The sequence below is a fragment of the Microcaecilia unicolor genome, chromosome 11 (genome assembly GCF_901765095.1).
Source record: "Microcaecilia unicolor chromosome 11, aMicUni1.1, whole genome shotgun sequence".
NCBI classification, from domain to species: Eukaryota; Metazoa; Chordata; class Amphibia; order Gymnophiona; family Siphonopidae; genus Microcaecilia; species Microcaecilia unicolor.
In genome coordinates this window covers 15,801,066-15,814,761 of record NC_044041.1, presented here as the reverse complement: position 1 = coordinate 15,814,761, position 13,696 = coordinate 15,801,066, and the positions used below count along the sequence as shown (strand labels likewise).

Sequence of the window (13,696 nt, the reverse complement as noted above, 5' to 3'; positions counted from 1 at the left end):
TGCTAATTTTACAGCACTGTTCAGAACAGCACAGGGTTTTTGATCGTCTGCCTGCAAGAAATTACTGTATGAATTGGTGGCTGTGCCGATCTCTGCATGTGTACACATACATGTTTATATGTGATTGATAATATTATTTTAAATCAGATGCATATGTATATGACAATATATATGTCTCTTTTATTTACATTATTTTATTATCTCTTTTGTAGCCCCTGAAGCAGCCCTGTTGGGCGAAACACGGCCTGTGTCGGGCTGTTTATGTGTATATATATATATTTTTAAATTGGTTCTTAACAATAAATTACGTTTGTCTAACGATCTGCTCTGTTCATTTTCCAATTTATCTTGTTGGGCAGACTGGGTGGACCGTGCAGGTCTTTTTCTGCCGTCATTTACTATGTTACAAAGAACCCCAATTTCTGTGTACAGAATAGTCATAAACTGCAGTAATTTTACTGTAGATCTCTCTGTCTCTCCCAGGTGAATAAACTGGCCGCTAAGAGGAAGGCTCATGATGCGGCTGTGAAATCAGAGAGGAAGAGAAGGAAGAAATAGAAGTGAGCAGAGTGTGACTTAGCGAGCAGGCGATGACTGGAGGAGAGCATCTGGCCTAGATTTTCAGACTTCCTCCTCTGCATGTCTCTTATCAGAAAGGAGAGGTTCTTTCCACTTCTGCTATCTTTATAACCTGGACAAAGGAGAAAGAAGAAGCAGTTTTTATTAGTGACCTCTGCACTTGACCAGGGGCTTACTGCATGGTAATGTGCAGATTTAAAGAGGAATCCTTTACATTCAAAATGGATATTACAGAAGCAAAAATTTTACATATTCACCCTGTTGCCTGGTACTCACCTGTATGGGACACTTTATTGATCGATAAATTGTCCAGCCCCTTCCCCATTTTATAACAATTGGAAACTGATAAAATGGGGTACATGAAAACAGCCTCCCCTCCCATACTATCAGCACATCTGCCAGGCAAAGCCATTGTATGAAATTTGTTAATACTTTTTTCTCTTTTGTATAAAAAATAAAATAAATAAATTAAACCTTCTATTGTGTGTAACCTATTGGACGTAATACACATGACAGCTTTTATGATAAGATACAGAAAACAGCCAAGTGGTGGGAACTGGTGAAAATTGCTAACAGTCTAACCCTAGTTCCATTTCTATTTGTCACCAGGTGTGCTCTGCAAAAGTGCCAAAGGTCATGTCTCCCCCCCCCCCCAACCCCCCCTGTGCTTGCATTCTTCCCAGCTAATGCTCACTATTGGGCTTGTCCAATGCTGGGATGTTAATAACCTTTTGTCTAGCAAGACAACAGGCCTGTTAATTTAGTTGACGGCATTCATCCAGAATGCAAATATCGTGCTCCTTTCATGCAGCTGATGCTTGGAATTCTCTTCATTCCAGAGCCGACCCACAAGCAGGAGGCGGGAGCTCCCTGCCATAGAACAGCTGTAGTATTGGAAATGCAGTATGGGGTTGTTCCTACCATACTTTGCTGAAGTGAAATATTGCCAGAGGCCTGTCATTGTTTTAAGTAAATTCCCCAGCTGGAAACATCACAGTTGGAATACAAAAGCAAAATCTAGGAGTAGTAATTATTTCAAATGACCTGAAGGTAGTAAAGCAATTGCGAAAGGTAAAGTGTGCCACTTCCATAAGTAGAGATTAACACGGAAAAGAGGTAATATTGACCTGTATATGTCATCAGTGAGATCCCATTTTGAATGATATGTTCTGTTCTGGATACCAGACCTTGCTAAGGATAGGGAGAGAATAGAAGTGGTTCAGAACTGTAACGCACCTTCCACAGAAAGGCTTAAAACAATCAGAGACTCTGCCTCTGAAATAGTTGCTTTATAACCCAGCCAGTCTGGTCTTCAGGGTATCCACAGTAACTGTAGAGTTGATAGATTTGCAGGAAGTATATTTATTGCATGCCGATAATCTCATGGGTATTCATGGATCTCCAGAAAAATCTGACTGGCTGGGTGTGTCTTAAGGACTGGGTTGAGAACCCCTGCTGTTACAGAAAAGAAGGGAAGATATGACCTAGTGTAGCACAAGAAGACATTTTCCAAAGAAACAACATTTCAAGGACAAGGGGTCATGTTTTTATTTTCTAGCATAGTAATTTTATGTATGCTTATTGCAGTGCTGATGTATTACGTCATTTTGAAAAAGATTCTCTCAAAATAGTGGGAAGCAACCAGCTAAATTGACATAAAGCTCAGCCCATCAAGTGTGAAAAACACAGTTTAAGTGTAAAATGAGAAGAATGGTGGAAAAAAAAAAAAACCAAAGGAGCAGCTACAAAGGTCAAACATTTACATCGGGTGTGGATGCTGTTCAAAAGTACCATCCTGGAAGTCCAGGCCAGTTATATTCCATGTATTAAAAAAAAGGAAGAAAGGTTAAGCGCCAGCCGGCAAAGTTAAAAAGTGAGGTGAAGGAAACTATTAGAGCTAAAAGAAAATCCTTCAGAAAGTGGAAGAAGGATCTGACTGAAAATAATAATAAATGGCATATGGAAGGCAAAGAGGGACTTTGACAAAAAAAAAAAAAAAGATTGCGTTGGAGGCAAAAATACACAGTAAAAACTTTTAGGTATATTAAAAGCAAAAAGCTGGCAAAAGAAGCAGTTGGATCGCTAGATGACCGAGGGGAGAGATTAAATTAATGCTTTGCTTCAGTCTTCACAGAGGAAGATGTGGGAGAGATACCAGTGCCAGAAATGGTATTCAAAGCTGACAAATTAGAGAAACTGAATGAAATCTCTATAAACCTGAAAGATGTAATGGCGCAATTTGACAAATTGAAGAGTAGCAAATTGCCTGGACCGGATGGTATTCATCCCTGAGTACAGACAGAATAAACTTGCAGAGCTATTAGTAATATGTAATCTAGCTTTAAAATCAACCACGGTACCAGAAGATTTGAGAGTAGCCAATGTAATGAAGGTTTTTTTTTTTTAAGGTTCCAGAGGTGATCCAGGAAATTATAGATCGGTGAGCCTGATGTTGGTGCCAGGCAAATTGGTAGAGACTATAATAAAAAAACAAAATTTCAGAGCATATTCAAAAGTATGGATTAATGAGACAAAGACAACATGGATTTAGTGAAGGGAAATCTTGCCTCACCAATCCACAATTTCGGGACTAACTTGTATAAAATGTTTCTACGTTTGGGTAGCTTGCCAGGTGTCCTTGACCTGGATTGGCCGGACAGGATGCTAGACTCGATGGACCTTTGGTCTTTTCCCAGTATGGCATTACTTATGTACTACATTTCTTTGAAGGGGTGAACAAACGTGGATAAAGGTGAGCTAGTCGATATCTGGATTTTCAAAAGACATTTGGCAAAGTACCTCATGAAAGACTCCAGAGGAAAGTGGAGAGTCATGGGATAGGAGGTAGTGTTCTATTGTGGATTAAAAACTGGTTAAAAGACAGAAAACAGAGAGTAGGGTTAAATGGTCAGTATTCTCAATGGAGAAGGGTAGTCAGTGGGGTTCCCTAGGGGTCTGTGCTGGGACTGCTGCTTTTAAACATATTTATAAATGACCTAGAGATAGGAGTAACTAGTGAGGTAATTAAATTTGCTGATGACACAAAGTTGTTCAACGTTGTTAAATTGCAAGAGGGTTGTGACAAATTGCAAGAGAACCTTGCGAGGCTGGGAGACTGGCCATCCAAATGGCATATGACTTTTAATGTGAGCAAGTGCAAAGTGATGCATCTGGAAAAGAGAAACCCAAACTATAGCTATGTGATGTAAAGTTCCACATTAGGAGTCACTGACAAGGAAAGGGATCAAGGTGTCATCATTGATATGTTGAAACCCTCTGCTCAGTGTGTGGCGGTGGCAGCTAAGAAAGCAAATAGAGTATGCTATTAGGAAAGGAATGGAAAACAAAAATGAGGACGTTATAATGCCTTTGTATCGCTTCATGGTGCAACTGCAGCTCGAATACTGTGTTCAAGTCTGATCACCACATTTCAAAACAGGTAGAGTGGAATTAGAAAAGGTACAGAGAAGGGTGACAAAAATGATTAAAGAGAATGGGATGGCTTCCCTATGAGGAAAGGCTAAAGCAGCTAAGGCTCTTCAACTTGGAGAAAAGACAGCTGAGGGAAGATATGATAGAGGTCTATAAAATAATGAGTGGAGTGGAACAGGTAGACATGAATCACTTGTTTACTCTTTCCAAAAATACTAGGACTAGGGGACACGCAATTAAGCTACAACATAGTAAATTTAAAACAAATTGGAGAAAATATTTCTTCACTTAATGTGTGATCAAGCTCTGGAATTTGTTGCCAGAGAATGTGGTAAAAGCAGTTACCTTAGGAGGGTTTACAAAAGGTTTGGATAACATCCTAAAAGAAAAGTCCGTGAGCCAATATTAAGATGGACTTAAGGAAAATTCACTGCTTATTTCTAGGACAAGCAGCATAAAATGTACAGTTTTGGGATCTTGCCAGGTACTTGTAATCAGGATTGGCCACTGTTGGAAACAGGATACTGGGCTTGATAGACCTTTGGTCTGTCCCAGTGTGGCAACACTTATGTATACACACACAAACGCCACAATCTGGATAATAATAATGGTGCATTAGCCTGATTTTTTGAGTGCATACACGGAAACAAATTGTGTGTCTTTTGCACTTCATGTGGTGACATTTTTGATGCTGCTTTTAACTCCTAATCCTTACTCATTTGTTCAGTACCCTTATTTTATCATCCCCACCTTAGTAATTCCCTTATCTCTTATTTGTCCTGCTTGTCTGTCCTAATTAGATTGTAAGCTCTGTTGAGCAGGGACTGTCTCTTCTTGTTCAAGTGTACAGCGCTGCGTACGTCTAGTAGCGCTGTAGAAATGCTAAGTAGTTGTAGTAGTTTATATATTACCATTGTCGGTCACCATTCCCCGGAGCTTGGTGCACTGGAAATAGCAGGTATGACAATAACCCTCATTCTTTAGGCCAGGTTGAGACAGGGACTTGTACACAGTACTCTATGAGGTGTTACGTGATCCTCCCCATCTCATGTGAGCAAGTCCCTTTTCAAGAACAGAAACTGCTTACAAGGAAGCAGAGGTTAACTATATTTGATTTAGTTTTTTTTCAGCTTTGAAAGCTTCGGTTTTTGTTACATTACCATTGAGACAAAGCTCATTGTTCAAATCAGTTTACAGGCCCTGTTGGCCTCATGCTTTTGCACAGAAAAAAACCTATCTGTGGGATTTCACATCTCAAGCCCAGTTTTCATTATGAAGGGAGAAATGTGGATGGGAGCCTGACATTTCTTACTCGCAGTGAATTCTATATTGTCCGGCTATGCAGAATTCTCAACAGGGAACACCGATTTGAACCATGTGGGATACCAAATAAGTCCCGATTCAAATCGGTAGTATGGCCTAGTACAGCAAAAGCGGATGATGCAGCTCGACATACATCCACTTTCTGCTGTATGATTGGATAGGTGTAGCATGGGGGAGCAGAGAAGATGGTATAGAGAGCAAGGGTGGGCAACCTTGATTTTGAGGGTCACAAGCCAGTGGTGTTTTGAGAATTTCCCTAATGAATATTCATCTAATATATTACCACAACTATGAGTTATTCCAAAATATTTATTATATACTTCAAAATGTGTGTTAAAATACTGTGAACATATAAAATCACATACTGATAGTGTTGCTATACACATAAACATGTCACTACTACCCTATCCGTTATATGAACTACTGCCCGCAGCCCTACTGCACAACGGGATCAGTATACGTCTTTATAAGAGGAGATGTACTTATCGCAACAGTCCTCCAATAGTTTGTCCAAATCAGAAGTCCATTTTGCTCCGCACTGACACAGTACAACAATTATCTATCCAAAGCATGCGCCATAGTCTGTATGTTAGTTGAGTCAAAATTCAAGGATATAACAAGCCCTCAAAATGTTATGTGCAGAAGGGTGCCATGATGTTTTATTTCACCATGAAACAAGGGCTATAAAGTTAATCCAAAAGCTACCAGACCCAACAAGGTCTGTGTTTGTTTTGCTCCATAAGATGTCATCAGGGGTCGGATACCTAAATACAAAATAGCAGTCACTATAAACTATCCCCCATCCCACAACTATGTTAATACAATCAAAAAAATTGTTTCATATATATATATATATATATATATATATATATATATATATATATGCTGGGGGTGATTGGGTGTGCAGAGAAAGAACTAGGCACCAGAGAGAGAAAAATGGGAGGTGTCCACCTTAGAGAAGGAGGGGAGGCGAGAAAAGCTGTTGAATCTGCTGGGGGGAGGGGGGGTCATGCCTCATAATGGAAGAATTCTACACAAAAGCTACAAATAATATGCAGAATTTCCTCACAGTAAGTAAAGCACCAAACAGATACATAAAATAGAGATGCTCCTTCTACCGAAGGTGGACAGGTTTGCACTGCATAGGAGCCACACACGGATGCCTGTACATAATGCCACCACCTCAAAGGTCAACTTGAGGGACGTTTCTGGTCTACATAAGTATTGTCATACTGGGCCAGACCAAAGGTCCATCAAACCCAGCATCCTGTTTCCAACAGTGGCCGATCCAGGTCACAAATGCCTGGCAAGATCCCCCAAAAGTACAAAACATTTTATACTGCGTATCCCAGAAACAGTGGATTTTCCCCAAGTCCAATTTAATAATGGTCTATGGACTTTTCCATTAGGAGGCCGTCCAAACCTTTTTTTAAACTCTGCTAAGCTAACCGCTTTTATCACATTCTATGTCAACGACTTCCAGAGTTTAATTACACGTTGAGTGAAGAAACATTTTCTCAGATTTGTTTTAAATTTACTACTTCATAGCTTCCTCGCATGCCCCCTAGTCCTAATATTTTTGGAAAGCGTAAACAGATGCTTCACGTCTACCCGTTGAAGTCCACTCATTATTTTTGACAGGTTCTCAAGGATAAGTCTGGAATCGTGAGCCCTTGGACTGCTGATGGGGAGCGGCAGCAGCAGGTAAAAAACCACCAATTAGGACTGGATAGCATACAGGAACTAGCGTGACTGGACAATACTTCATCTGTGCTTGACCGCCGTTCCCTAGGGGTTGAGCTCCTAGGTGTAGGCAGCCGGCAGGACTTACTGGACGGAGTGGATCAAGACAAACTTGACAGGGTACAGGACATAGGGTCTCAAACAGGCAGGAAACAAACACAAGCTTGGCTAGAACGAGGTACAGGGTCTTAGGCAGGAAACAAACACAAGCTTGGCTAGAACGAGGTACAGGGTCTTAGGCAGGAAACAAACACAAGCTTGGCTAGAACAGGGTTCAAGGTACAGGGTCTCAAGCAGGCAGGAAACAAACACAAGCTTGGCTAGAACAGAGTGCAAGGTACAGGGTCTCAAACAGGCAGGAAACAAACAAGGTTCACAACCAGAAGGGAAAGGAAGCCAAAAGCAGACAGGGAAGGAGCAATCAGGACTGAATTCAAGACAGGATTCAGGAGACTCAAACAGCCAAGGAATACAGACTAGGGACACTAACTAAGAAACAAGGCTAAGCAAGACAAGGCAGAAGTGCACAAACACCAACCTGAACCTTTGGCGTTGCAAAGGCAAAGCAGAAAGTTTCCAGGTGGCTAATAAGCCCATCAGCAGCTGAGGCTCAGCTGCAGCAATCTCAAGGCAGCTAAGGGTGAAGCTAGCTGCCAAACTTCCTAGCAAGACTGGAGGGCTACAATATCTGGACTGGACTGAAAAAAAAGAGTCTGGAAAGTCTATGGCAGCCACCGGTTCTGGCCACCAGAGGGTGAGAGGAGCACAAACCAAGAAAATAGTCACAATCATGACAATTTTATAGACATCTATCATATCTGTCCTCAGCTGCCTTTTCTTCAACCTGAAGAGCCCTAGCCATTTTAGTCTTTCCTCATAAGGAAGACGTCCCATCCCCTTTATCATTTTCGTCGCCCTTCTCTGTGGGTCTTTCAAAGCCGTGCTGCCTTCCACAGGCAAGGTGGTCATTTTGGTGACTGCCGTGACCAAAGAGTCCAATGTGGGTAACTGCAAGGACTCCAGATCCCCAGATGGAAGTAGGTAAAGTCTCATCATTGCCCAAGCCACCTCCAGGCTGGTGTCCAGTGCATCCACTGTGTAGTAATGAGAACCTTCATAGCCTCATGATTGTGAAAGGTCTTTGTGGGTGTCTTGATCCCCGACATAATCGACGTGACCACCAGAGGGGCTGAGGCATACTCTGGAGAGGAAATGGTTTAAGACTTTGAGCAACCGGAACAGCCTTGCCGCTGTGAGGTCGTCTCCCTCATGCGGTGGCAACTCCCCCTCTTCCAGCACCTCAGAGGCCGCTGTGAGGGAAGTCCCTGAAAGGCAGTCCTCCTCAACTTCTGAAATATCAGAGCCCTCCGGGAAGTCCCTGAGAGCTTCCATACATGGGCACTTAGCAACAGCACCTGCAAACTAGTCAGTAATTCTTGAGAGGATGTCCATGGAGCAGAGAACCGAGGGTCCCCTGCCCGTTTAAGTAGGAAAGCTTTGTGCATTAAAAGCACAGATTCAGGGGAAAATGCTGCCTCTGACCAAACCAGATGGCCTGCAGAATCTCTCAACTCCCCTGCTTCGCTGACTGCTGGAACTGCCCACTGTTCACTCGACTGACCCGCTGTCCCAGAGAAGCCAGCACTTGGCGCTAAAGAAAAGATGGCGCGCACCCTGAAAGAAGGCCTGAGCTTCCCACCAAAACAGCTGCCAAAGGCTAATGCTAACGCTGCCGGTTGCGGGCCTGGGCACTCAGGCAAGCTCTCCGGTTCCCAAACCAGGAGCAACGTTTTGCCATTTCTGACGGCGGCGTCATAGTGAGCCTGCTGAGGACTGAAAATCGCCCGACCCCCAAGTGCTGTTCCCAGCCGCAGCCCAGTGCTCCCTCGCCTGTCTGCCAGAAATAAAAGAGTAGAGTTAAATGTTCACCAGCTGCTGTGAGAGGCTTGCTTCTGCAAATTGCTGCTTTTTTTTTAATGAAAGAGGCAAGACGGAAGCCAAGCCAGGCGGTTCAATGCTGAAAAGGCACCGTGGGGGGAGGAGAGGGAGGGACCTGGTACCTCCCTTTATACCCTAAAATCCCACTCAAGGAACCTGACTCCCAAACTAGGCTCAACTGGACCTAGATGCTGGGACAGCAGCCCTTCACTGCAGAGCTCCACGGTTATGTCTGTCCACCTGCTAGAGAATACTGAGGTGATGGTAGCTGGATAGGGTCACATATACCAAACCTCTGAGTTCTCTCTATCTCCACTTGCTGGCAGAGGGACATAACCCACAAGTCTCTGCCTTGATTTTTATATTTATTTATTTGTTTGTAACATTTGTACCCCACATTTTCCCACCTATTTGCAGGCTCAGTGTGGCTCACAAAGTACTGTAGAGGCGATCACCAGTATCGGTATGAACAAATACAAAGTGAAGTTGTGGTAGAGTAAAGTTCGTGCATGACAGTCAGATTTAAGAATCATAAGGAGGAAGAGGTAATTTATGTCCAATCGAGCTTTGGTTTTGTTGTGTTGCAAAGTTGAGGCATTTAAGTTGGGTTGTTCAGGTATCCCTTTTTGAACAGGTAGGTTTTTAGAAGTTTCTGGAAGTTTATGTGGTCAAATGTTGTTTTCACGGCATTTGGTAGTGGGTTCCATAGTTGTGTGCTTATATAGGTGTTGATCTTGTTGCATTTCTGATTGGGAGGTCTATGAGGTCTGACATGTATCCTGGGGCTTCAGCGTTGATGATTTTGTGAATGAGGATGCAGATTTTGAACGCTATACAGTCTTTGATTGGAAGCCAGTGTAGTTTTTCTCGTAAGGGTTTTGCGCTTTTGAATCTTGTTTTTCCATATATGAGTCTGGCTGCTGTGTTTTGGGCAGTTTGGAGTTTCTTTATGATTTGTTCTTTGCGTCCCGCATAAATTCCATTGCGGTGGTCTAGGTGGCTTAGTGCCATTGATTGTACCAATTTGCAAAATGTTTTGGGAAGAATGGTTTCACTCTTCTGAGTTTATATATTTGGAACATTTGTATCCCACCTTTCCCCATTTATTAGTAGGCTCAAAGTGGCTTACATAGTTCCGGAGAGGTGGTTACAGACTCCGGTGTGAACAAATACAGTATAGGGGTACTATACAGATCTGTGGGATGCTATGGAATGCAGAAAAAAAAAACAGTGGGCATATCTGGGTATTCAATGCCAGAAGCTGCACACGCCTCAGGTACTGAATATTCAGGGTAAGGTCTGCCAGCAGCTGGAAGTGGCTTGTAAGCCACTTACTACTGTGGGCTGCATATCAACCCCAATATTGTTTGTCATTAAGAAAATGGAAACCAAGCATAGAGTTGCTTAACCAAAACAGTACTGAAACAAACTTTACACCTCTTAGAAGGCATGGGGTGAGAGCTGCATTTCTATCAAAAGCTTGACAATTTAGAAATATTGTTACAGAAACTAATTAGCATAAGCTTTTTAAGTCTACAACAAATTTAAACAAGCAATTGCAACTGGCAACAACATACTTCTCTTACAATTTGACATGTCCAGTGCTTTCGACATGGTTAACCATGGAATATTACTACACATCCTAGACTACTTTGGAATTGGAGGTAATGTTCTTCGCTGGTTCAAAGGCTTCCTGACCACAAGATCATACCAAGTAACAGTTAACTACATCAACCCCATGGACACCTGAATGTGGAGTCTCTCAAGGATCTCCCCTCTCGTCAACCCTCTTCAACCTAATGATGACACCATTAGCCAAGTTACTATCCAATCAGAAACTTAATCCATACGTATATGCAGATGATGTCACAATTTACATCCCGTTCAAACATGATATAAAGGAAATCACCAACGACATCAACCAAAGCTTCTTAATCATGCACTCTTGGGCAGATGCATGTCAGCTGAAACTTAATGCAGAAAAAAACACAATGTCTTATGCTTACTTCACAACATAATACAAATAAATTCACCACTGTAACCACCCCAAACTTTTCCCTTCCCATTGCAGACACTTTGAAAATTCTTGGAGTTACCATTGATCGCAATCTCACCTTGGAAAGTCAAGTGAAGAATACAACTAAGAAGATGTTCCATTCAATGTGGAAACTTAAAAGAGTAAAACCTTTCTTCCCAAGGGCTATTTTCCGCAACCTGGTGCAGTCACTGGTGCTGAGTCACCTAGACTACTGCAACGCACTCTATGCTGGCTGTAAAGAATATTATCAAAAAAATTCAAAGAGCCCAGAACACTGCAGCCAGACTCATATTTGGAAAAACAAAATACGAAAGGGCAAAACCCTAAGAGAAAAACTACATTGGCTCCCAATTAAAGAACGTATCGCGTTCAAGGTCTGCACTCTAGTTCATAAAATCATTCACGGAGATGCCCCGGCCTACATGCTAGACCTTGTTGACTTGCCACCCAGGAATGCTAAAAGATCGGCCTGCACATTCCTTAATCTACACTTCCCCAGCTGTAAAGGACTAAAATACAGACTAACACATGCGTCCAGCTTTTCCTACATGAGCACGCAGCTGTGGAATGCATTACCACTTAAAAACAAATTACGAGCTAATCAATTTCTGTAAATCTCTGAAGACCTATCTATTCAACAAGGCATACCACAAAGAGCAATAATTTAATTATAACACAATACCACTTCAACTATATTCTGAACATTTTCTTGCTATACCCATTTGCTTAATTCTATATTGTTATCCATGCAACACTAATGTATCTTTTACTCCAGAATGGCAAATGCCATAACGGAACATTGTAAGCTTAATTCGATATTGGCATCCATGTACTCCATGTAACACCAATTGTTTCTTTTATTCTGGAATGGTGAATGCCATAACGGAATATTGTAAGCCACATTGAGCCTGCAAATAGGTGGGAAAATGTGGGATACAAATACAACAAATAAAAAAAAATAAATAATAAAAAATATCTGCAACTGAGATGTTTAATAAATAGCATGTGACTGTCCTAACAACTTTATCAGAAACTTTTCTTCCCCTCCTCACAAGCTTTCTATGTACCTCCGTGGAAGAGGGAAACTCCCTTTCCAGAGTGGCTAAAGATAATACAAGGTGGTCTGGATTTTAGACATCAACAAGTGATATGGGTCTTTGCTTAAAGCCCACCTCTTCAATGCTGCGTTCGGCACCTAACCCTTACCGTTCAGTGAATCCAGACTGCCCCAATTTGACTGCCCCTATTGGACCGACTGTTCACTTGTCTATTAGATTGTAAGCTCTTTGAGCAGGGACTGTCTCTCTTTGTTAAATTGTACAGCGCTGCGTAACCCTAGTAGTGCTCTAGAAATGTTAAGTAGTAGTAGTAGCATAGCTGTAGCTGTGCCTTGTGTCCTTGAACTAAAGCAAGTCTGAGTTCTTTGCCTTTTATTTTGTAGGCATAGGGAAGAACTGTGTTCTTGAATGTTAAGATAAGGATGGTGCTAGAGCATCAAGAGAAGAATAATTCCAAGACTAAAGTCCTACAGAGGGGCATAACTACCACTAAGCAAGCTCAAGAAAATATCAGGAGCTATCCACTGTTGCTCCCCCCCCCCCCCTGCAGGTCTTATAATTTCTCTCCCTTTCCACCCCCTTCCCCCACCCCACTGGCAGGTCCGGTATCCCCCTGTGACCCTCAAAATCCATGGCAGTTGGCCAGCAGAGGCAGCAAAGTAGAGAGACTGCCTCTGGCTGTTGCTCCTAGATCATTTCCACTGCCATGTTAGGCCTCCTTCATATCACTTCCTGTAGGCAGGATGCAGCAGAGGAAAGACTCTGCAGGCACTGGCTGTAGGCAGTCTTGTCTACCTCGCTGCCTCTGTCTGCCGCCTGTCACGGGTTTCAAGGGCTGTGGAGGAGAAGAGGGGAGTGGAAGGGGCAATATCAGACAGGTGGCGGGAAGAGGAGAAGGATAGGAATGCTGGGTTCTGCCCAGGGGGAGTAGAAGAGGGGGGATTTGTTAGAGAGATGTCAGACCACAGGGGGATGGGGGCAGAGAAAGAAAGTTATACGAGGACCTGTGTGGTGGGGAGGGGATTGAGGCAGAGTAAAGCGAGCCACCCCTAGGAAAGAAAAGGTGAGAGATGATGCTGCACCAAGGGACTGAGTGGAGGGGAGAGATGCTGGACCCAAGGATGTGGAGGGAAAAGAAAGACAGACTGGATCTTGAAGGGAGATATACCAGGCCAATGGAGGTAGAGAGTGATGCTGGACTGTGGGGAGGGGGAAGGGAGAGTTGCTGGGCCAGGGGTGGGGTGGTGTGGAAGGAGGGAAAGAGAGAGGCGATAAGCGAAGAGAAAGGGACATGGAAGAAATGCTCAGTACGGAGGGATCATAGAGACAGGGACACGGAAGAGATGCTAGACATGGGAAGGAATGGGGACACTGAAAAGGCAAGTGTTGAACATGGGGTTGGGGATATGGACAGAGGATAGATGCTGGAATAAAGATGCAGAGGAAAGATGGATAGTGGGAATAAAGAGAAGAAATATCAGAAGAACAGAAGACCCTGAAAAGAGATGTAAGGGGAAAACAACAGGGAAAAGCAGAAAAGATAGACAACAAAAGGTAGAAAAAATGTTTTCTGAATTTATTAATT

General features: G+C 42.8%; 1 protein-coding gene across 1 annotated transcript in view; it reads left to right on the top strand.

Moving 5' to 3' along the window:
• Window positions 1-2,309, top strand: part of PES1 (pescadillo ribosomal biogenesis factor 1) — an 89,714-nt gene extending 87,405 nt beyond the window's left edge. Inside the window, 1 exon segment of the mRNA XM_030220341.1 lies at window positions 484-2,309. Within this exon segment, the coding sequence (XP_030076201.1) occupies window positions 484-558 (75 nt within the window). The 3' untranslated portion in view covers window positions 559-2,309.
• The last annotated feature ends 11,387 nt before the right edge of the window (window positions 2,310-13,696 follow it).